At 37.7% G+C, this 22,562-nt stretch overlaps 1 protein-coding gene across 1 annotated transcript in view; it reads right to left on the bottom strand.

The window, feature by feature from the left end:
• The window catches only part of LOC128649666 (junctional adhesion molecule A-like), a 109,959-nt gene extending 104,642 nt beyond the window's left edge, over positions 1 to 5,317 (bottom strand). Inside the window, exon 1 of the mRNA XM_053703052.1 lies at positions 5,170 to 5,317. Within this exon, the coding sequence (XP_053559027.1) occupies positions 5,170 to 5,236 (67 nt within the window). The 5' untranslated portion in view covers positions 5,237 to 5,317. The remainder of the gene's footprint in view (positions 1 to 5,169) is intronic.
• Positions 5,318 to 22,562: the final 17,245 nt, after the last annotated feature.

The raw sequence follows: 22,562 nt of genomic DNA, 5'->3' as shown, positions 1-22,562 counted from the left end.
ACACCAGAATTTTTATTGTTTTAAAAAGATAGATAATCCCTTTATTACCCATTTCCCAGTTTTGCATAACTAACACATTTATAATAATATACTTTTAACCTGATTATCTTGTATCTAAGCCTCTGCAAACTACCCCTTTTTTCAGTTCTTTTGACAGACTTGCAGTCTAGCCAATCAGTGCCTGCTCCCAGATAACTTCCCGTGCACGAGCACAGTGTTATCTATATGAAATACGTGAACTAACACCCTCTAGTGGTGAAAAACTGTTAAAATGCAATCTGAAAAAGGTGGGCTTCAAGGTCTAAGAAATTAGCATATGAACCTCCTAGGTTAAGCTTTCAACTAAGAATACCAAGAGAACAAAGCAAAATTGGTGATAAAAGTAAATTGGAAAATTGTTTAAAAATTACATTCTCTGAATCATGAAAGTTTATTTTGGCCTAGACTAGATTTTTTTTAAAAAAGCTTTAATGTAGCAAACAACCTATAGACAATCATTCTGAAAACGAAACATTTTGCAGCTTTCTTGTTCTTAATGTGCACTCAGTGGTTAACAATATGAAAATATCCCAGCGCCTACTAGAACCTTATCAGCCTAGGGGGGTGATACCTAGTTATCACCTGGAGAAATAGTAAATATGAAGGTAAATCCCAGGCGCCAATAAATGGCTAAGGTTTAAAGTGTTAAAAATGTTTAATACAGCTCATCATGTAATGTTAAAAATGTAGTTGAAATACAAGGCTAAAAAGCATGGATCCACGCTATACAATAAAAGATATTAATAGTCGAAAATAACAGTATACAATAAAATATAAACAGTAGTGCTACACAGTGACTTGGGGTAATACTCCAAGTGAGCTAAAACTGGGGTGATTACATCAAAGGTTGCAATATAAACAGTGAAAAAATCTTTCAAAAGATAAAAAAAATTAAAAAAATCAAGTATCAAAATGTCCAAAGTGAAAAAATGTGTCCTTAAAAAGTCAGTGCAAGAGGTAGTCAGTATGTGAGAAAATTTCCAAAATTTTCAAAAATTTATACCTTGATCCAAAATAAATCCAATGTGATACTCCTCTTTGGTGTGCTTCCAAAAGAAAGGGATAGAAAAAATGTAGAATGTTAGTGTAGATGTGGCCAGCCTGGAGTGGCTGGGGTGGTGAAGGTAAGAGCACACTGAATGACACAGTGCAGACAATTCCAAAAATAAAATAAAAATATTAAAAAATCAGGGGGAAAAAATATGTATAAAACCCAGGCTGCAGTGCAGACAGGTGTCTCAGGGCCAAGGGTAGACGACAGGCTCCGACAGTAGGTGGAGGTGGAGCAACACAACTTCAAGCCAGAGAGCAGCAGCAATGGTGCTCATTGCTGCTGCTCTCTGGCTTGAAGTTGTGTTGCTCCACCTCCACCTACTGTCGGAGCCTGTCGTCTACCCTTGGCCCTGAGACACCTGTCTGCACTGCAGCCTGGGTTTTATACATATTTTTTCCCCCTGATTTTTTAATATTTTTATTTTATTTTTGGAATTGTCTGCACTGTGTCATTCAGTGTGCTCTTACCTTCACCACCCCAGCCACTCCAGGCTGGCCACATCTACACTAACATTCTACATTTTTTCTATCCCTTTCTTTTGGAAGCACACCAAAGAGGAGTATCACATTGGATTTATTTTGGATCAAGGTATAAATTTTTGAAAATTTTGGAAATTTTCTCACATACTGACTACCTCTTGCACTGACTTTTTAAGGACACATTTTTTCACTTTGGACATTTTGATACTTTATTTTTTTAATTTTTTTATCTTTTGAAAGATTTTTTCACTGTTTATATTGCAACCTTTGATGTAATCACCCCAGTTTTAGCTCACTTGGAGTATTACCCCAAGTCACTGTGTAGCACTACTGTTTATATTTTATTGTATACTGTTATTTTCGACTATTAATATCTTTTATTGTATAGCGTGGATCCATGCTTTTTAGCCTTGTATTTCAACTACATTTTTAACATTACATGATGAGCTGTATTAAACATTTTTAACACTTTAAACCTTAGCCATTTATTGGCGCCTGGGATTTACCTTCATATGCACTCAGTGGTTACCTTATAAATGACAATCAGCATAAACCACTGTAAGTGCACATTAAAAGGGACATTAAACACTTTGAGATGGTAATATAAATTGATAAATTGTATATAATAAAACAACTCTGCAATATACTTTCATTATTTATTTTGTCCTCTTTACCTGTAATTCCATTCTGAAATTGTGAGCTTTTCAGTTCCTGTTAGAAATGGAAGTGTAGAACACTTATATCCAGCACAACCATTGGCTGCACACTCTAATGACCTATGTATAACTGACCCTAATTGGCCACAGCAGAGAAGGTAACACAAGTTACAACATGGCAGCTCCCAGTGTTTTATAGACACTAAAACTTTACACTTATTTTGTCACTTTTAACACAACTAATGCAACTTTAAAAAAATACATCTACACGTTAGTCATGGACTAATCTTTTCTTTGAATGCATCATTCTATCTAGCATGTATTTAGTGTTTAATGTCCTTTTAAGAACAAGAAAGCTGCAAAATGTTTCGTTTTCAGAATGATTGTCTATAGGTTGTTTGTTACATTAAAGTTGATCAAAAAAAAAAAAAGCTTTGAGTTTAGGTCACATGTTTCCTGTCTAGAGTCAGCGGAGGTCACATGTTTCCTGTCTAGAGTGGAGCTCCAGTCTGCAGCTAGACTACTTTGCAAGAAGCAGCTGATTTGACAAAACAGAGAATGTTTTTTTTAAGAGCCGACAATGACACTTGCCGGCCGCGTTCTGGTAGCGCTCAGGAGCTCGTGGAAGCGCTTCACTCCCAGCGATGACGTGGCGCTAGGTAACGTCACAAGCAAGGGAGCTTCGAAAAAACGTTTGCATGCGCAAAGGGATCTGCTGCACAATAATGGACTGCGCATGCGAACGTTTTTACTAAGTTCCCTTGTATTGTTGCTAGGCTGCCAGTGCCTGCCGAGAATGAGTTCCCCAGTCTCTTCATAAACAACGGAACTCTGACCCACCTCCATTCAGCTGCTCTCAGCCCCTGTAGCTTATCCTGCACTGAATAGAGGTGGGTCAGAGTTGCGATGTTTGCGAGGAGAGACTGGGGAAATCATTCTTGGCAATTCCCAGAACCCCGCCCACACAACGATCGGGAAATACACCTAAAATAAAAGGGAAATACACATAATGCTTGAACGTCAGGTCTTTGTGAGCTCTAGATAATGTAGCCCATTTCTTTTCACTTCATATGAAGTGAAAAAAAATGAGCTACATTCTCTAGAGCACATGAAAAATCATATTATATATATGTATAAATAACATGGCAGCCTCCACAGCAACACGTGTGTGGAGGCTGCCATGTTTCCAAGAGTCTGAGCTTGCTCTGAAAAGTCCCAGCTTTTCCAGCACACTGGAAGCTATGGGACTTACGTCACCAGAGCGCTCAAAAAATGCCAGCCATCTCACTTGCAAGTGTGAGAAAAATGCTCCAAGCGAGTTCCAGTTCGCTTGGAGCACTGCCCGAACGCAGCCGCCATGTTGTGGTGGAATAAGGAAAAGGGCTAGATGAAGGTGGAAGAAAGGCAATGTGGTTGAAATCGCTCAGACACACTGTTGCATTTGTTGTCTTGATCAGTAACTTGTTTAACAAAGGAGAAACAAAGTACAAATTGAAATGTGAGTGAAGCACTCATTTGGTTGAGCAGAATCAGTTTTGTGATCAGATGTAAAATCTAACAAAAATTGCAATTTTCTTTAAAAGAGAAAAAAAATATTAAGTAAACCTCTATTATGGGAGGGGGCACAATCTTGTACATTTCATCAGAGGGTAGGCTCACCACTTAAAGGGACATTAAACCCACATTTTTTCTTTCATAATTCAGACAGAAAATACAATTTTAAACAACATTCCAATTTACTTCTATTATCTAATTTGCTTCATTCTTTAGATATGCTTTGTTAAAGAAATAGCAATGCGCACGGGAGAGCCAATCACAGGAGGCATCTATGTGCAGCCACCAATCAGAAGCTACTGAGCCTATCTAGATATGCTTTTCAGGAAAGAAAAATCAAGAGAATGAAGCAAATTAGAAAGTTGTTTAAAATGGTATTCTCTATCTGAATCATGAAAGAAAAAAAAATGGGTTTAATGTTCCTTTAAGACTTTGAAAAGCCCTGGTATAGGCTATAGAAAAGTGGGTAGTTAGGATAAAAAAAAAAAAGTTCTAAAGTATAGGGGTTTTGTATACCAAAAAGTGATAAAATAAAAAAGGAAGAGACCTGATTTCCTTGCAAGTTCAACCAATTTTAATGAGTTTCACACACACAGTACAATATCCTTTTAACATTACCAGTCAGCTTTTGCAGCTATGTAGTTTCAATTCCAGAGTTCCCAATTGATAATAAACCCTGTTTAGAGATAAGCCCCTGGCCTGGAACAACAAGGCTGATCCAATTCTAAACGGGGGGGGGGGGGGGTAAAATAAATGAGCTTTGGAAAACCATAATCACAGTGAATCTCAGTATACACTACCCAATCCCAAAACAAAGCAATCTCAAAGAATTTGGCGTTTTAGTAAAAAAAATAGCCCATAAAGCACTAACTCCGCCCCCCCCAAGAGAACTGTTTGCACCTTCCAGTATAATCATAAATGTGTCATCATAAATTACCATCTTCAGTCCGACAAATGAAGTATGAGGCTCAGACAACTTCTCATTAACACAAACAATAATACAGAAGGCGCATATCACACCATTCGGCAAGCTCCTTTTCGGTAATGTACTAGTGGGCAACTAGTTATTAAATATTGATCTGGCATAACTAGTAGCAGCCTATAGTCCCAAAACAATACGAGACAATACTCAGGTACATAAAAACTAAAGACAAATACTCGGTTAAATAAACAATAGCGTAACTCTGTGTAGCCGTGACTTTAGTTCTCACAATTACCACTGTCATCTCCAATTTAATGAACGTCGAGACCCTGTGTACCAGAAGAACGCATAAAGGACAACCCAGTAACACACTCCCAAGACCTAGGCTTAAAAAAAACCGGAAACCATTACCAGCAAACTAAACACGTAGAATCCTAGCAAGGATATATTCTTTCCAATACTTACCCAATCCAAGGCTGTACAGGATCCCCAGACACAGCAGAACTCGTAGCCTCTTGTTTCCAACCTCCATCTTTAGTATATGCCCCAAGCACTCGAAACTAGGAACAAACAACAGTGAAACTCTAACCCCCCTACCGTGACGTCACAGCAGCCTCACCTGCAAACGTTCGCCTGCTACACACAGCTCAATGGCTGGCAGTAGTCGCCGCCCGCTCATTGATTGGTTAAAATATCTGTCAGTTATCCAGGCTCATGCAGGTTAGGACAGGTAGGTTTGTCTAACTGGGTGGTACAAAGATAGGCGGTTCGTCTGTCATGCGTAATGGCGGCTGCAGCATTATAAAGTTACTCAAACGGATACAACAACAAAGACGGGTCAAAAGAAACACTGTTTATACATTAGGGCCACAAATCATATAATAAAAACAGCAATAAGGAAACTTAGTGATCTATATTCCCTACACCTTAAAGGAAGACTGAACCCAAATTTATTTGTTTCCTGATTCAGATAGAGCATGCAATTTTAAGCAACTTTCTAATTTACTCCTATTATCACATTTTCTTCATTTTCTTGCTATCTTTATTTGAAAAGCAAGAATGTAAGTTTAGATGTCTGCCCATTTTTGGTTCACAACCTGGGTTGGTCTTGCTGATTGGTTGATAAATGTCAGCCACCATGAAACAAATGCTGTCAATACTCTGAACCAAAAAGTGGCTGGCTCCTTAGCTTAGATGCATTCTTTTTCAAATACAGATAGCAAGAGAATGAAGACAAATTGATAATAGGAGTAAATTAGAAAGTTGCCTTAATCTAAAATACCCCAACAGTGTAGGCTTATATAATGTACAGATGTTATTTTGTTTGTTCTTATTCTCCTTTGTATTATGGTCGGAAAAGGACCTACCTGATTGTATTGAATGTTGATCAAATTTGGATCTGTCTGATCTATACTGTTTCCTCTACATTTGTATGTGTATGTCTGCAGTTATTGTTTCTTTGGTTTCTTAAGACACCCTGCGTGGTGCGTTGAAAAATGCAATGTAATTCTCGTTGGTCCCTACACTGCTGGATTATAAATAAAGAGTTTAAAAAAATAAAAAGAAAGAAAGTTGCTTAAAATGGCATGCTCTATCTGAATCATGAAAGAAAAAAATCTGCGTTTAGTATTCCTTTAATTCCCAGATGCCATTGTTATCGAAACTGGTGATTGTTGAAACTGGTAATCAGCAATTTGCGTAACTCCGCCCACTAATGTAAACATTGCACTTTATATAGTAAATAATAAACTCTCTGTATAAACAGTTAACAGCTTCGAGAGGCAGTGTATTTAGAAGTTTATTATTTACTATATAAAGTGCAGTGTTTACATTATTTAGCTGTTAGCTGGTCCGTTTAGTAATAAATAATTCGTCCCATCCCGCTTTGAAATATTACTTTTGTTCTGTTCTTTTCTCTTGTGCTAGAAATACCAAAATAACTATCCTATGATAGTCCAACAAGCACAGTTGAATGTTCCGTAACCAAAAATAAATGAATAACAAGAGAGAAAAAATCGAAGTATGCTTTTGTACGACTGTTTTACTATGTAAAATCATAAGTATTAAATGTTGACTAAATATAAACACTGTCTAAACTCGTTTGTAAACTAAAACGGGTACTACTACTCTCCCATTATACCGGTAATCACTGTGACTCAAGTGATCCAGTCACATTTTTTAGGTGCAAATAATTACTGTAATATGCATCTACACATTACCCTTTCAATATTGAGTATGTATGTTTAAAATATGACATTGTTGACAATTTTCCTTACCCATATTTCCCCGTGTCCAGGTTGTACTAACAACAATTTTGGTGGAGACTGGGAGGCCTGTATCTTATCAGAATAATATTTTGGAGCTCTCATACTAAAGGCAAGCTATCAGAAGACAGAAATAAATAGCCAAACTCAGCATTTCTGGTGAACTTCAAATAGGGAAAACTAAAAGAGAGAACAATGCGAGGAAAGATTAAGTGAAAAAAACAGAGAATGTGAGTGGATATGAAGTGTCAATGAGGAAAGATCAAGCTGAAAAAAATGAGTGAAAAGAAAGTGTCAGGATACAGGAAAGCAAGCAGGCCTTCCCTTTGGGCAGGTCAAGAGGGGCACCTCACTTTGGTGGACCCCGGCACACACTGTCATCAGGGGCGAGGGTATATGAGAAGGCGTAATATACATCCTGTATTTATTTAGTGTTTATGGTATCAGGAGGTGTAAAATATAGTGTTATTCTTTATATAGGACACACTGAGTGTTTGGATTGGGGTGGACCATACAGGAGACAGGCGATACAAGTGTGACTGCTGGCTGTGCTTTGATTAAGCAGCTGGCAGCCTTGAGTTGAACTCCCGCCTTTGCATTCCAGGAGCTGTCAGTGTCAATAAGGAAACCAGCCTGTAAGATTCTGCAATGAAGCACATGGCTCTGATTCCACTCTGCAGATCTCTTTGTCAGGTACTTACCTGCATTCGCTGCTGCTCCCGTTCTCAGTGAACCCCAAGGGTGATTTCTTCAGTCACAGCGTCCCACATGGAGAGACACCCAGACTCCAACTCCAACAGCTGCTGCTGCAACTCTTTAGGTGCATGTGGCTGCACGCTGCCTAGATTTAAAGGGGCCAAGTTATAATTATCAGAACTCCCACCTAGAGCCAGTAGGAGTGGGAGTTGCTATAAAAGGTCACTCAGCCCATCACTCTGGTCTGAGTTATTGTAAAGCTCAATGGAAATAAAAAAACGGGGAGTCCACTTCAATAAATAAAATCACCTATTATTTTCCTCTGCATGTTAAAACTTAAACAACAATTCCTTTTTGCACTGTGCTTTCACAGGCATCCGGATGTGTCGGCAGCAACAGGTCAGCTGACGCGTTTTGGCAATTGGCCCTAGTCTTAGCTAAGGCCATTGACCGAAATGCGTCAGCTGACCTGTGACACTGCCAACACATCCGGATGCCTGTGAAAGCACAGTGCAAAAAGGAATTGTTGTTTAAGTTTTAACATGCAAAGTAAAATAAAAGGTGATTCTATTTATTTAAGTGGACTCCCCGGTTTTTCATTTCCATTGAGTATCTGAAACGTCTTGCCTGATACCGGGTGGAGCCAAAGGAGACACGGCACAGCTGGGAAGGAAAGATTCATGCACCTACTAGGAGTGAGGAAACTGCCATTCACTGCAGTCTACCCTGAGGAGGAGAGGTGAGCGACAGCGGACGTAAGAGTCTTTGGATTATATCTGTCTCTCTCTGTGGACCGGGGTAAGATTGTGTTTAATATTTCTGGCATTTTGACTGTGACTCTCACCACGGTGTAGTAGACATGGAGTGTATTTTGGGGGTCCTCACTGTGCAAATCAATCAGCAGCAGGGATATAGCTGCAATATTGGGATTTGATCCTGGCTGAATGTAACAGCAAAAGCGGCAAATATATTTCTAAAGTATTGTTGTAGCTGTTCTGGAAGGGTAATCTTCCTGGTCTAGTATTATTGTAAAGCTCACCTGGTTCCTGAAAGTCAAGAATACTTACCTGATACCTGTGTTGCCTCACCTTGTTCCAGTGACCATGAATACTTACCTTGAACCTGCCTACGCGCACCTCATTCCCGAAAGGTAAGTCTATTTACCTAAAATGTTCAACACTCCAAGCCGAATGTAAAAAGTCCAAAAAGCTTTATTAGTGCAAACGCTATAGGGATAGTAAACGTTCAGAATAATGTTATATAATTCTGCACACAGTGCGGAATTATATAACATTATTTTAATGGTTACTTAAAAAATTAAAAGTATTTGCAGATTTTGTAGTCTAAAGTTGAACTCCGCTGCCAGGATCTACTGAGCAGGTCTTGGATATCCAAAGCACTTTGCGGGCTTGCTGGCTAGTCACTACACGCCCGGACGCTCTATTAGACTAAATGTAGCTCGCTGCCTAGGTGGATTATATAAACTGTCGAATATCTTCGGGAAATAGTGGAAAATAGCTACCACGGGTGAATATGGGATAATTATTATTAAGAGCATAATCCACACTTTCCCTCAAAATAACCTGAAAATATTTGGTAGGATTGGATTTTAAAATCATGTAAGTGTCAGTACAGATAATTGGCATAATGCCTCCTGAATGTAATCTTGCCTATTAAGTATACAAAAATTACCCATATACTTGCAAGTAGAACAAAGGGCTTGACATGTTTCTTCTTGCGTCGTCCTCAGAAGCCAAATCATACATACCACAATTGCATCTTTAGAAAGGAAAACACAGCCTCTGATTGGTTCACATTGCTATCTTGGATTTTTTAACTATTAAAGAGCAAGACATCTCACTTTCTTGAAAACACTTAAAGGGACATACAACAAGCTGGCACAGAGACAAAATATAATAATATGTACTTTAATTACTTTACCTGCAAATCTATACTTCAGTGCCTCGCTATTATCCCTTTCTTTTTAGTTTCTGAATTGTAAAGCTCTAACTCCCCCCACACATTTCCTTCTATGGCTGTATCTATATCTATTGTTGTTTTGGTAGAAGGCTAATATGCATAGGGACTATCTGCTCGAACATGACTAGAAGCTGTGAACTCAGTTGAAATACAATGCCTGTGTCTAATCACTGATAAGGGGGTTGGAGTTGACTTCTCCAGGCAGCTTAACTATGTAATTCATTTTGCTTATTTTTGAAAATTATTTTAAACAATTTCCTAGAAATTTTTAAACAATTCGTTATGCAAACTATTTTTAATCAATTAGCCCTTTTAGGATATGCACAGATCTCAACCTGTTTTATGTCCATTTAATTGCATTCTGTACCTCAACAGAAGCATTATATAAATCCTATTTCTATTATGAAATATTGGATTATGTGTTATATGTAATAATTCTACTACTTAAATATTAGGGTAGATATACATATATGAAAAAACAAATAAGCTCCTAAATTCAACGCCAGACATTCATATCAGCCTCAGTATTAAATCCAAGTGGTATTCTTGTGTGAAGAGTAAAGATCCAATAAGCTTCCCTCCTAGACTTCTGCCCCTCTGGAGGTCCACTTGTGCCCGGCTGGGTGAAGACGTCTCAAGGTAGTGTGATCTTCAAGGGAATAGTGTTAGTTTTTTTTTTATTGAGACAATCAAACAAATACAGAAGAAAAAAAAAAACAGGTATAAACCATTACAGCAATACAATCTTGCTTTGTCATGGATACAGGGTTAAAATCAGTGTATATATCCTATAGAAGTAAGTATGCAACTTTTGATACCCAACATCCATATAGATGAGTGTATGCATCCATTAACTATAATAGGGTGAGGTTACCTGCTTACAAATATCTTGTCTATATTTTGCATTTTTAAGAAAAATAGTAGAATGAGGCTATACAACGAAACAAATAACTCTTAAACAATTTGGACTCAGTGGTCCATTCTCATAGATACAGTAAGGTTACGAGACATCTATACAAGCTTTTATAATTGAGTTCAAGCGTGGAGAAAACAGAAAGGAGGTCTACGCACAGGAAGACCTTGTACAAGAATATATATCGACATATATATATATATATATATATATATATATATATATATATATATATATATCCAGAGGCGGCGGATAGGGAGGGGGGAATGGGTGATGTTCTATAATAATAAGGGCTCTTCAGTATTTTAATTTAATCTGGGAAGAGGGTAAGCCACGGATGCCAAATTTTGGTGTGGAGGTCTATCTTATCTAGTACTCTAAAGGAGTATTGCTCCATTAGTCTGATATGTCTGGCTATGGATAATATTTGTGTGAAAGGTGGTGGAGCGTTACTCCGCCACGCTCTGGCTATAGCAAGTTTGGTGGCCATAAAGAGATAAATCGTGAGAGCGTCTGTGGGATTGTCTAAAGCAGGAATTGGCATGTGTAGTAGGGTAATCTCCGGTAGGTAGGAGGGATGGATATTAAGGCAGCTAAGCTTGTCATATAATTTCTTCCAAGTTGGTTGAATTTTTGGGCAGGACCACCAAATATGCAGATGTGTGCCTGGTTGGCCACAGAGTCTCCAACAAAGGGGAGATTGGGAGTTGTAAGTTTTGTGTAGGTTGGTGGGAACAAGATGCCACCTGACCGTGATTTTATAATACAGCTCCCATAGGGTAACACAGTGGAGTAATTTTCTAGTTAACTGTATTCTATTATGCCATATGCCAATGTCTACTATAAATCCAATCTCCTTCTCCCAGGCACAATGTTGTGAAATTTTAAGAAATGGTTTAGTATTTGACAGGAGATTATAATATAGGGATAAAGAGTGTTTGATAGTGTGCGCTTTATTCCATGTATGCTCCCATATCGAGGGTGACCTAAGAGCTTCCTTTGGGTAGCCCCAAGAGCGTAGCCAGGAGCTGATGTGAAAAGCTTCAAACTGTAACCTCGGGGGTATATCCAATTTGGCGCATAGCTGTGGGTGGGAGACCCAAACACCTGAGTCATAAAGATCGATGACAGTTTTAATGTGTACGTTCTGCCATAGGTCAGGGTGTGCTTCTGGCAATGTGAACAGAACTGCTGCTAATGTAAGAGCGGGTGATGGATGGGGTGAAATGTTGGGATCATGATGAATCCCAGAACTTTAGCGCATCGTGAAGTGTAGGGTATAAGTATCCTAGTTTTTGTCTATGATTTGAGGGTATCCATAGGAGGTCAGGTAAGGTTATATTAGGGGGTAGCATTGAGGATTCCGCATGGTACCAGCCTAAAGTATTCGATTTATCATTATTCCACTCTAGTATGTGAGAGAGTCTGGTAGCGTTAAAATATGTAAAAAGGTTTGGGAGAGCTAGTCCTCCCTGTGTGTAAGGTCTCTCTAGAGTGTGTCTCGCCATCCTGGGGCGCCTGTCTCTCCATATGTAAATAGTGATCAAACCTTGGAGTTTATTCAGAATGGGTCTCGGGATGTTGTATGGTATACATCTAAACAGATAAGTTATCTTAGAGAGGAAGGACATCTTGATAGCAGCCATTCTCCCTGTCCAAGAGATTTCCCTATATTCCCATGTATTTAGGAGTGTGCGGTACTCTGCTAGCCTGTCAGTAAAATTTTTGGATATGGTAATTGTGGGGTCTGGAGCCAGATGGACTCCTGGGAACTTTAATAGAGTCGGATTTCCAATGAAACTTATAGAAGCCTTGTAGAGTTTTAAGTTCCTGAGCTGCAATATTAACAGACAAGGCTTCTGTCTTGTCTTCTGTCTTGTCTATGTTTAATTTATAATAGCTCATGGGGCTAAACGTGTCTATAATCTTAAATACCACTGCCAGGGATTCGGTCGGGGAAGTCAGAGATAGGGTTATGTCATCCGCATATAGCGATATTTTGTGTGTATGGTTTCCAGATGTCAAACCCTTTACTGAGGGATCTATTCTTATTGCCTGTGCTAGTGGTTCTATGGCTATGGCGAAGAGGAGAGGGGAGAGGGGGCAACCCTGTCTTGTACCGTTAGAGATGGTAAAAACACCTGATTGAAAGCCTGTACCTCTAATTCGAGCTGTAGGGTGGGAGTATAAGGCTTGAATAGCCTTAGTGTTAGGTTTTTTAAAGGGGGGATTGGGTGGGTTTTAGAGTAAGAGTTTGCAATATCACATTTAGTAATATCACATTTAGTAAAAGGATGATAGAAGAAAAGTGATTTGTCAGACTTAGACCAAAATTAATAGTCCATAGTGAAAGTTCTGATATCAGTATTTGTCCATCCAAACTGGTGAAAAAATGGTGAAAAAATGGTTGTAATCCAAAAGTATGTCGTGAAAAAATGTGCAATGTGATGAATTAAAAAAATTAAAAATGTGATAAAAAATTAAAAATCAAAGATCAAAATATAAAAATATAAAAAATATATAAAAAATGTCCAGAAAAAACAAGTGACAAAATGGTGTGACCAATTAATTGTAGTGTTCCAAAAAAAACTTTGTGAGCAACTTGAGTGAGAGTTGTGTTTCACAAATATAAATGTTGTATCCTATAGCCCCTTGAGGTGATCCTGTAGTTATGATATGAGAAAAAAAATGGGTGCTAGTGACAATAATTAATTTTGTAAAAAAAACCTGTGAAAAGAGAAAAAACAATAATGTAGAATATATCAACTGTTAGGTTCATATATAGGTAATAAGCTTACTTAATTCTGTCAACGCATTTCGGCCTAGTGTCCAGGCCTTTATCAAGACTAGTTTATTAACGCCTAGATTTAGAGTTTTGCGTTAGAAGGGGTGCGTTAGCTACGTGTCTTTTTTTTTCTAACGCACATTGTTTTTAATGCTGGTATTTAGAGTTTAAAAACAACCTTCTAACGCAACTCCTAACGCGTTTATTTAATACGCTTAATCACGCCCGCGTTAGACAGTCTCCTATAGAGATCAATGGCAAATCAAACAAACACGCTTTTTTCACCTAACACTCGATCTCGCGAGAAATACGCACTGCTCTGTCATATGACGTATACCACATAATGCACAACAATAACACACTGCAAATGTCATAACAACAATCACAAAACATAGCACACACGCATTACACATTCAGAAGCGGGGGAAAAAAAAAATATATAACTAAACGAGGAATACGCATATACTTTACGATACGGAAAATAACAAAAAGGAAAAATAAATGCACACTCATACACAAGCAAAATACTCGCATTCAACATTACGAAATATTAGGACAAACATACATATACAACACTTCACTAATACGACACCATCACCAATTACCAATGAACATTTACACATAATACTATTGGACAATGTTATAGAAAACGATCACTATGACATCATCGCATTCTACACATTCCACATATACTAACTCAAAATGAGCATGCGCAAATTCACACAACTAATACACATTGCACGCATACTAATTACTAACAAAGCACACCTGAACACAATTTACAAAGCAAACCGGTACATCATTATTCATTTACACAGGGTATATAAGCACCACACAAGCATGGCTTCTTTGACTGTGTTGCTGGTGGGTTTTTGGAGATTTAAGATTTAGTGAGTTATTGTGAGAGTTAGTGCGAGTTAGTGTTAGTGTGAGAGAGTCAGTTAGTGTTATCGTGAGTGAGTTAGTGGTAGTGTGAGTTAGTGGTAGTGTGAGTTAGTGGGAGCGTGAGTTAGTGGGAGTGTGAGTTAGTGGGAGTGTGAGTTAGTGGGAGCGTGAGTTAGTGGGAGCGTGAGTTAGTAAGAGAGCGGTAGTGAGCGACAGTTGGTTTGGTGAGTGTGCGAGTGCTTTTGCTGTATACTTAACACATTTACACGCAAACACATTCAATACTTCTAAGTTACGCTGTATATAGGATACCAAACCCGCGCAAAATTTGGCGTCGCCGGCTTTTGCGGGCGACGCTGCATATCGGATCGGGCCCCAGGTATAAATCAAAATGGTTTTTAAGGTTTGGTCAGAAAAGGGGCTTCGAAATATTCATCAATTATTGGATGATAATAATCAAATATTACCATCTAGGCTGCAATATTAACAGACAAGGCTTCTGTCTTGTCTATGTTTAATTTATAATAGCTCATGGGGCTAAACGTGTCTATAATCTTAAATACCGCTGCCAGGGATTCGGTCGGGGAAGTCAGAGATAGGGTTATGTCATCCGCATATAGCGATATTTTGTGTGTATGGTTTCCAGATGTCAAACCCTTTACTGAGGGATCTATTCTTATTGCCTGTGCTAGTGGTTCTATGGCTATGGCGAAGGGGAGAGGGGGCAACCCTGTCTTGTACTGTTAGAGATGGTAAAAACACCTGATTGAAAGCCTGTACCTCTAATTCGAGCTGTAGGGTGGGAGTATAAGGCTTGAATAGCCTTAGTGTTAGGTTTTTTAAAGGGGGGATTGGGTGGGTTTTAGAGTAAGAGTTTGCAATATCACATTTAGTAATATCACATTTAGTAAAAGGATGATAGAAGAAAAGTGATTTGTCAGACTTAGACCAAAATTAATAGTCCATAGTGAAAGTTCTGATATCAGTATTTGTCCATCCAAACTCGTGAAAAAATGGTGAAAAAATGGTTGTAATCCAAAAGTATGTCGTGAAAAAATGTGCAATGTGATGAATTAAAAAAATTAAAAATGTGATAAAAAATTAAAAATCAAAGATCAAAATATAAATATATAAAAAATGTCCAGAAAAAACAAGTGACAAAATGGTGTGACCAATTAATTGTAGTGTTCCAAAAAAAACTTTGTGAGCAACTTGAGTGAGAGTTGTGTTTCACAAATATAAATGTTGTATCCTATAGCCCCTTGAGGTGATCCTGTAGTTATGATATGAGAAAAAAAATGGGTGCTAGTGACAATAATTAATTTTGTAAAAAAAACCTGTGAAAAGAGAAAAAACAATAATGTAGAATATATCAACTGTTAGGTTCATATATAGGTAATAAGCTTACTTAATTCTGTCAACGCATTTCGGCCTAGTGTCCAGGCCTTTATCAAGACTAGTTTATTAACGCCTAGATTTAGAGTTTTGCGTTAGAAGGGGTGCGTTAGCTACGTGTCTTTTTTTTTCTAACGCACGTTGTTTTTAATGCTGGTATTTAGAGTTTAAAAACAACCTTCTAACGCAACTCCTAACGCGTTTATTTAATACGCTTAATCACGCCCGCGTTAGACAGTCTCCTATAGAGATCAATGGCAAATCAAACAAACACGCTTTTTTCACCTAACACTCGATCTCGCGAGAAATACGCACTGCTCTGTCATATGACGTATACCACATAATGCACAACAATAACACACTGCAAATGTCATAACAACAATCACAAAACATAGCACACACGCATTACACATTCAGAAGCGGGGGGGAATAAAATAAAATATAACTAAACGAGGAATACGCATATACTTTACGATACGGAAAATAACAAAAAGGAAAAATAAATGCACACTCATACACAAGCAAAATACTCGCATTCAACATTACGAAATATTAGGACAAACATACATATACAACACTTCACTAATACGACACCATCACCAATTACCAATGAACATTTACACATAATACTATTGGACAATGTTATAGAAAACGATCACTATGACATCATCGCATTCTACACATTCCACATATACTAACTCAAAATGAGCATGCGCAAATTCACACAACTAATACACATTGCACGCATACTAATTACTAACAAAGCACACCTGAACACAATTTGCAAAGCAAACCGGTACATCATTATTCATTTACACAGGGTATATAAGCACCACACAAGCATGGCTTCTTTGACTGTGTTGCTGGTGGGTTTTTGGAGATTTAAGATTTAGTGAGTTATTGTGAGAGTTAGTGCGAGTTAGTGTTAGTGTGAGAGAGTCAGTTAGTGTTATCGTGAGTGAGTTAGTGGTAGTGTGAGTTAGTGGTAGTGTGAGTTAGTGGGAGCGTGAGTTAGTGGGAGTGTGAGTTAGTGGGAGTGTGAGTTAGTGGGAGCGTGAGTTAGTGGGAGCGTGAGTTAGTAAGAGAGCGGTAGTGAGCGACAGTTGGTTTGGTGAGTGTGCGAGTGCTTTTTCTGTATACTTAACACATTTACACGCAAACACATTCAATACTTCTAAGTTACGCCGTATATAGGATACCAAACCCGCGCAAAATTTGGCGTCGCCGGCTTTTGCGGGCGACGCTGCATATCGGATCAGGCCCCAGGTATAAATCAAAATGGTTTTTAAGGTTTGGTCAGAAAAGGGGCTTCGAAATTTTCATCAATTATTGGATGATAATAATCAAATATTACCATCTAGGCTTATTTTTCAACAATATGAGCTTCCTAATAATAATTTATTTGCTTATTTCCAGTTGAGGCATTATATTTTCTCTCAGATTTGGTCTATCTCTTTGAGTGTAGAATGGGCCGAGATCAAGATGTGTATTCAAAAATTAAATTCTGGTAAAGCCTCCATTTCATTAATATATGACATTATGTTGTCCAAACAGAGTGTAATATTTTTGGACAGGCTGTGTCACTTCTGGTTACGGATTGTCCCCACAATAGATGTTGATAAGATCAAACAAAGTTTTAATAGCTTGGCTAAATGTCAAATCTCTGTAAGCTGTAAGGAATCTCATACAAAACTAATTAATGATTTCTATCTCCATTGAAAATATCTAAATTTTATCCTACAATTCCTTGAGCTTGCCCTCAATGTTCTAATATGAATGCAGATCTGATTCATATGTTTTGGGGATGCCCAAAACTTAAACAACTCTGGCAAAAAATACAATATTGGTTTAATAAGATACATGATACCAATTTCATTATTTCACTAGAAGAGATTTTGTTTTTGATTCAAAGCCCAAATACCAACTCTCAATTAACTATTCTAAACACTATCATTATGATAGTTAGATACTTTATCTTAAAAAATTGGAAAGCTAATCGTATACTGAGTTTCGCGCAAATTCTGAAAGAATTAAATCCCAAATTATTTATGAATAATTTCATTAGTATTTAGCTACTGAGAAAAGAATAAGACATTTTCTAGAAAGATGGGCCCCAATTATTAAGACCTATCCCGTTTTGTTACAAAAACAGTTATCATACCCCTTTTTATCCTCCATAAGTTTTACAGAGTTAGTCCTATTGTGGTTTTTCCCCGGGTCTTGGATTTCAAATAATAGAGAAATAAATTAGTAAATTTTGTATATATAAGTAGCTCCAATTACTAGTGGCCAGGATGCGAACATTAGAGTTTGGAAAAATAGGAGAGTATAGGCAGATAAGGAGAACACAAATATAGTTAGAGAGGTGTATAAAAAACTATTCTGGAGAAAGGGAGGGGGGAGAATGGAATGAAAATTATATCGGGAATGATCGGAACAGCCAATAGAATGTGAGCTCAATCTGATTGGCTGATTGGATCAGCCAATCGGATTGAACTTGAATCTGATTGGCTGATTCAATCAGCCAATCAGATTTTTCCTACCTTAATTCCGATTGGCTGATAGAATCCTATTAGCCAATCGGAATTCGAGGGACGCCATCTTAGGTGACGTCCCTTAAAGGAGCCTTCATTCGTCGATAGTCCGTCGGGGAAGAAGGATGTTCCGCGTCGGCGGAATGAAGATGGATCCTGAAGAAGAAGATTAAAGACCCCGCTTGGAAGATGACATCGCCCGGATGGAAGAATTCTTCAGCGCCGCTTGGAAGATGACATCGCCCGGATGGAAGACTTCTTCAGCGCCGCTTGGAGGATCACTTCATCGGATGGAAGACTTCTTCAGCGCCCCTTGGAGGATCACTTCTGCCGCTCCGGATCTCCTCTTCGGTTCCATCGGTGGGTCGTCTGGCTGAAGACAACTCAAGGTAGGATGATCTTCAGGGGGGTAGTGTTAGGTTTATTTAAGGGGGGTTTGGGTTAGATTAGGGGTATGTGGGTGGTGGGTTGTAATGTTGGGGGGGGTTGTATTTTTCTTTTACAGACAAAAGAGCAGTTTTCTTTGGGGCATGCCCCGCAAAAGGCCCTTTTAAGGGCTGGTAAGGTAAAAGAGCTTTGAACTTTTTTAATGTAGAATAGGGTAGGGCATTTTTTTTATTTTGGGGGGCTTTGTTATTTTAGATTAGGTGTAATTAGCTTAAAATTGTTGTAATATTTTTTAAATGTTTGTAACTTTTTTTTTTTGTAACTTAGCTTTTTTTATTTTTTGTACTTAGTTTATCTAATTGTATTTAATTGTAGTTATTTGTAGTTAATTTATTTAATTAATTTAATGATAGTGTAGTGTTTAATTTAACTTAGGTTAGGATTTATTTTACAGGTAATTTTGTATTTCTTTTAGCTAGGTAGTTATTAAATAGTTAATAACTATTTAATAACTATTCTAACTAGCTAAAATAAATACAAAGTTACCTGTAAAATAAATATAAATCCTAAAATAGCTACAATGTAATTATTAATTACATTGTAGCTATCTTAGGGTTTATTTTACAGGTAAGTATTTAGTTTTAAATAGGAATAATTTATTAAAGTATAGTGTAGTGTTTGGTGTAATTGTAACTTAGGTTAGTTTTTATTTTACAGATAAATTTCTTTTTATTTTAGCTAGGTAGCTATTAAATAGTTAATAACTATTTAATAGCTATTGTACCTAGTTAAAATAAATTGAAATTTGCCTATAAAATAAAAATAAATCCTAAAATAGCTACAATATAATTATAATTTATATTGTAGCTATAGTAGGGTTTATTTTACAGGTAAGTATTTAGCTTTAAATAGGAATAATTTATTTAATGAGAGTTCATTTATTTTGTTAGATTTAAATTATATTTAACTTAGGGGGGTGTTAGTGTTAAGGTTAGACTTAGCTTTAGGGGTTAATACATTTATTAGAGTAGCGGTGAGGTCCGGTCAGCAGATTAGGGGTTAATACTTGAAGTTAGGTGTCGGTGATGTTAGGGAGGGCAGATTAGGGGTTAATACTATTTATTATAGGGTTATTGAGGCGGGAGTGAGGCGGATTAGGGGTTAATACATTTATTATAGTAGCGGTGAGGGGTTAGGGGTTAATAATTGTAGGTAGGTGGAGGCGACGTTGGGGGCGGCAGATTAGGGGTTAATAAATATTATATAGGGGTCGGCGGTGTTAGGGGCAGCAGATTAGGGGTACATAGGGATAACGTAGGTTGCGGCGGTGTACGGAGCGGCAGATTAGGGGTTAAAAATAATATGCAGGGGTCAGCGATAGCGGGGGCGGCAGATTAGGGGTTAATAAGTGTAAGGCTAGGGGTGTTTAGACTCGGGGTTCATGTTAGGGTGTTAGGTGCAGACTTAGGAAGTGTTTCCCCATAGGAAACAATGGGGCTGCGTTAGGAGCTGAACGCTGCTTTTTTGCAGGTTTTAGGTTTTTTTCCAGCTCAAACTGCCCTATTGTTTTCTATGGGGGAATCGTGCACGAGCACGTTTTTGAAGCTGGCCGCGTCCGTAAGCACCGCTGGTATTTAGAGTTGCAGTGGCGCTAAATATGCTATACGCTCCCTTTTTGGAGCCTAACGCAGCCCTTCTGTGAACTCTAAATACCAGCGGTATTTAAAAGGTGCGGGGGAAAAAATACACGTGTAGCTAACGCACCCCTTTGGCCGCAGAACTCTAAATCTAGCCGTTTGTTTTGTAATATAATGACTTACCCAATTGGTCTAATGATATACTGATGTTATTGTTTAAAATGTTTTTTAAAGTATAAGATGAAATGTGCCCTGTGTGGCGCACCGTTGAGATTTGGTTTGTTTATCCTGACTGGCAGATAATAAATAATAAAAAAATAAAAAAAAGAAAGAGCACACAGAATAGGGCAAGTTAGGACAAGGCCAGATAAATAATAAGAGTAAAATACCTATTTTTGCTGAGTTACTTAATTTTCAGGACAAAGTGCAGATACTGTCCTATTATAGGGAGAAAAAAAAATGTGACTTTAGGTGAAGATAGACTTTTTCAGTAGAAACCTCTAAATGCAGAAAATAAATGGTTCCAATTTTGTTCTGCGTTAATACAAAAAGGATACGCATTTATGATTTATCCTTCAAGAATTAAAGGGACAGTCAACTCCAAAAATGTTTGTTTAAAAAGATAGATAATCCCTTTATTACCCATTCCCCAGTTTTGCACAGCCAACATGGTTATTTTAATATACTTTTAACCTCTGTGTTTATATTATATCTAAGCCTCTTCTGAGGCTATTTATTTATTGTCTTGCATTTTAGCCAATTAGTGCAGTGTCAGCCACAATTTCTCGGGAGAGAGCACAATGTTATCTATATGACCCACATAAACTAGCAGTCTCTTGTTGTGAAAAGCTAATAAAAAGCATGTGATAAAAGGCTGTCTGTAATGGCTTAGAAACAGGCAGAAATTTAGAGGTTTGAATGTTATAAAGTATTTTAATATAACAATGTTGGTTGTGCAAAGCTGGGGAAAGTGTAGTAAAGGCTTTATTTATATTTTAAAACAATAACGCCTAGATTTAGAGTTCTGCGTTAGCCGTCAAAACCAGCGTTAGGGGGTCCTAACGCTAGTTTTGGTCCGGTCGCTGGTATTTAGAGTCTTGTAGGTAAGGGTCTAACGCTCACTTTCCAGCCGCGACTTTTCCATACCGCAGATCCCCTTACGTCAATTGCGTATCCTATCTTTTCAATGGGATCTTTCTAACGCTGGTATTTAGAGTCTTGGCTGAAGTGAGCGTTAGAACTCTAACGACAAGACTCCAGCCACAGAAAAAAGTCAGGAGTTAAGAGCTTTATGGGCTAACGCCGGTTCATAAAGCTCCTAACTACTGTGCTCTAAAGTACACTAACACCCATAAACTACCTATGCACCCCTAAACCGAGGCCCCCCCCACATCGCCGCCACTCTATTACATTTTTTTAACCCCTAATCTGCCGACCGCACACTGCCGCCACCTACATTATCCCTATGAACCCCTAATCTGCTGCCCCTAACATCGCCGACACCTACATAATATTTATTACCCCCTAATCTGCTCCCCCCAACGTCGCCGCTACCTACCTACACTTATTAACCCCTAATCTGCCGACCAGACCTCACTGCTACTATAATAAATGTATTAACCTCTAAACCGCCTCACTCCCGCCTCAAAAACCCTATAATAAATAGTATTAACCCCTAATCTGCCCTCCCTAACATCGCTGACACCTAACTTCAAGTATTAACTTGATTATCGCCGCTACTATAATAAATGTATTAACCCCTACAGCTAAGTCTAACCCTAACCCTAACACCCCCTAAGTTAAATATAATTTAAATCTAACGAAATAAAATAAATCTTATTAAATAAATTATTCCTATTTAAAACTAAATACTTACCTGTAAAATAAACCCTAATATAGCTACAATATAACTAATAATCATATTGTAGCTATTTTAGGGTTTATATTTATTTTACAGGCAACTTTGTAATTATTTTAACTAGGTACAATAGCTATTAAATAGTTAATAACTATTTAATAGCTACCTAGTTAAAATAATTACAAAATTACCTCTAAAATAAATCCTAACCTTGTAAAGTTACAATTAAACCTAACACTACACTATCAATAAATTAATTAAATAAACTACCTACAATTACCTACAATTATCTACAATTAAATCAACTAAACTAAATTACAAAAAAAAACAAACACTAAATTACAAAAAATAAAAAAAGATTACAAGAATTTTAAACTAATTACACCTACTCTAAGCCCCCTAAAAAAATAGCAAAGCCCCCAAAATAAAAAATGCCCTACCCTAATCTAAAACAAAAAGTTTACAGCTCTTTTACCTTACCAGCCCTTAAAAGGGCCTTTTGCGGGGCATTCCCCAAAGAAAAC

The sequence above is a fragment of the Bombina bombina genome, chromosome 1 (assembly GCF_027579735.1).
Source record: "Bombina bombina isolate aBomBom1 chromosome 1, aBomBom1.pri, whole genome shotgun sequence".
In the NCBI taxonomy this organism is placed as follows: domain Eukaryota; kingdom Metazoa; phylum Chordata; class Amphibia; order Anura; family Bombinatoridae; genus Bombina; species Bombina bombina.
This window is presented reverse-complemented; position numbering and strand designations above follow the sequence as displayed.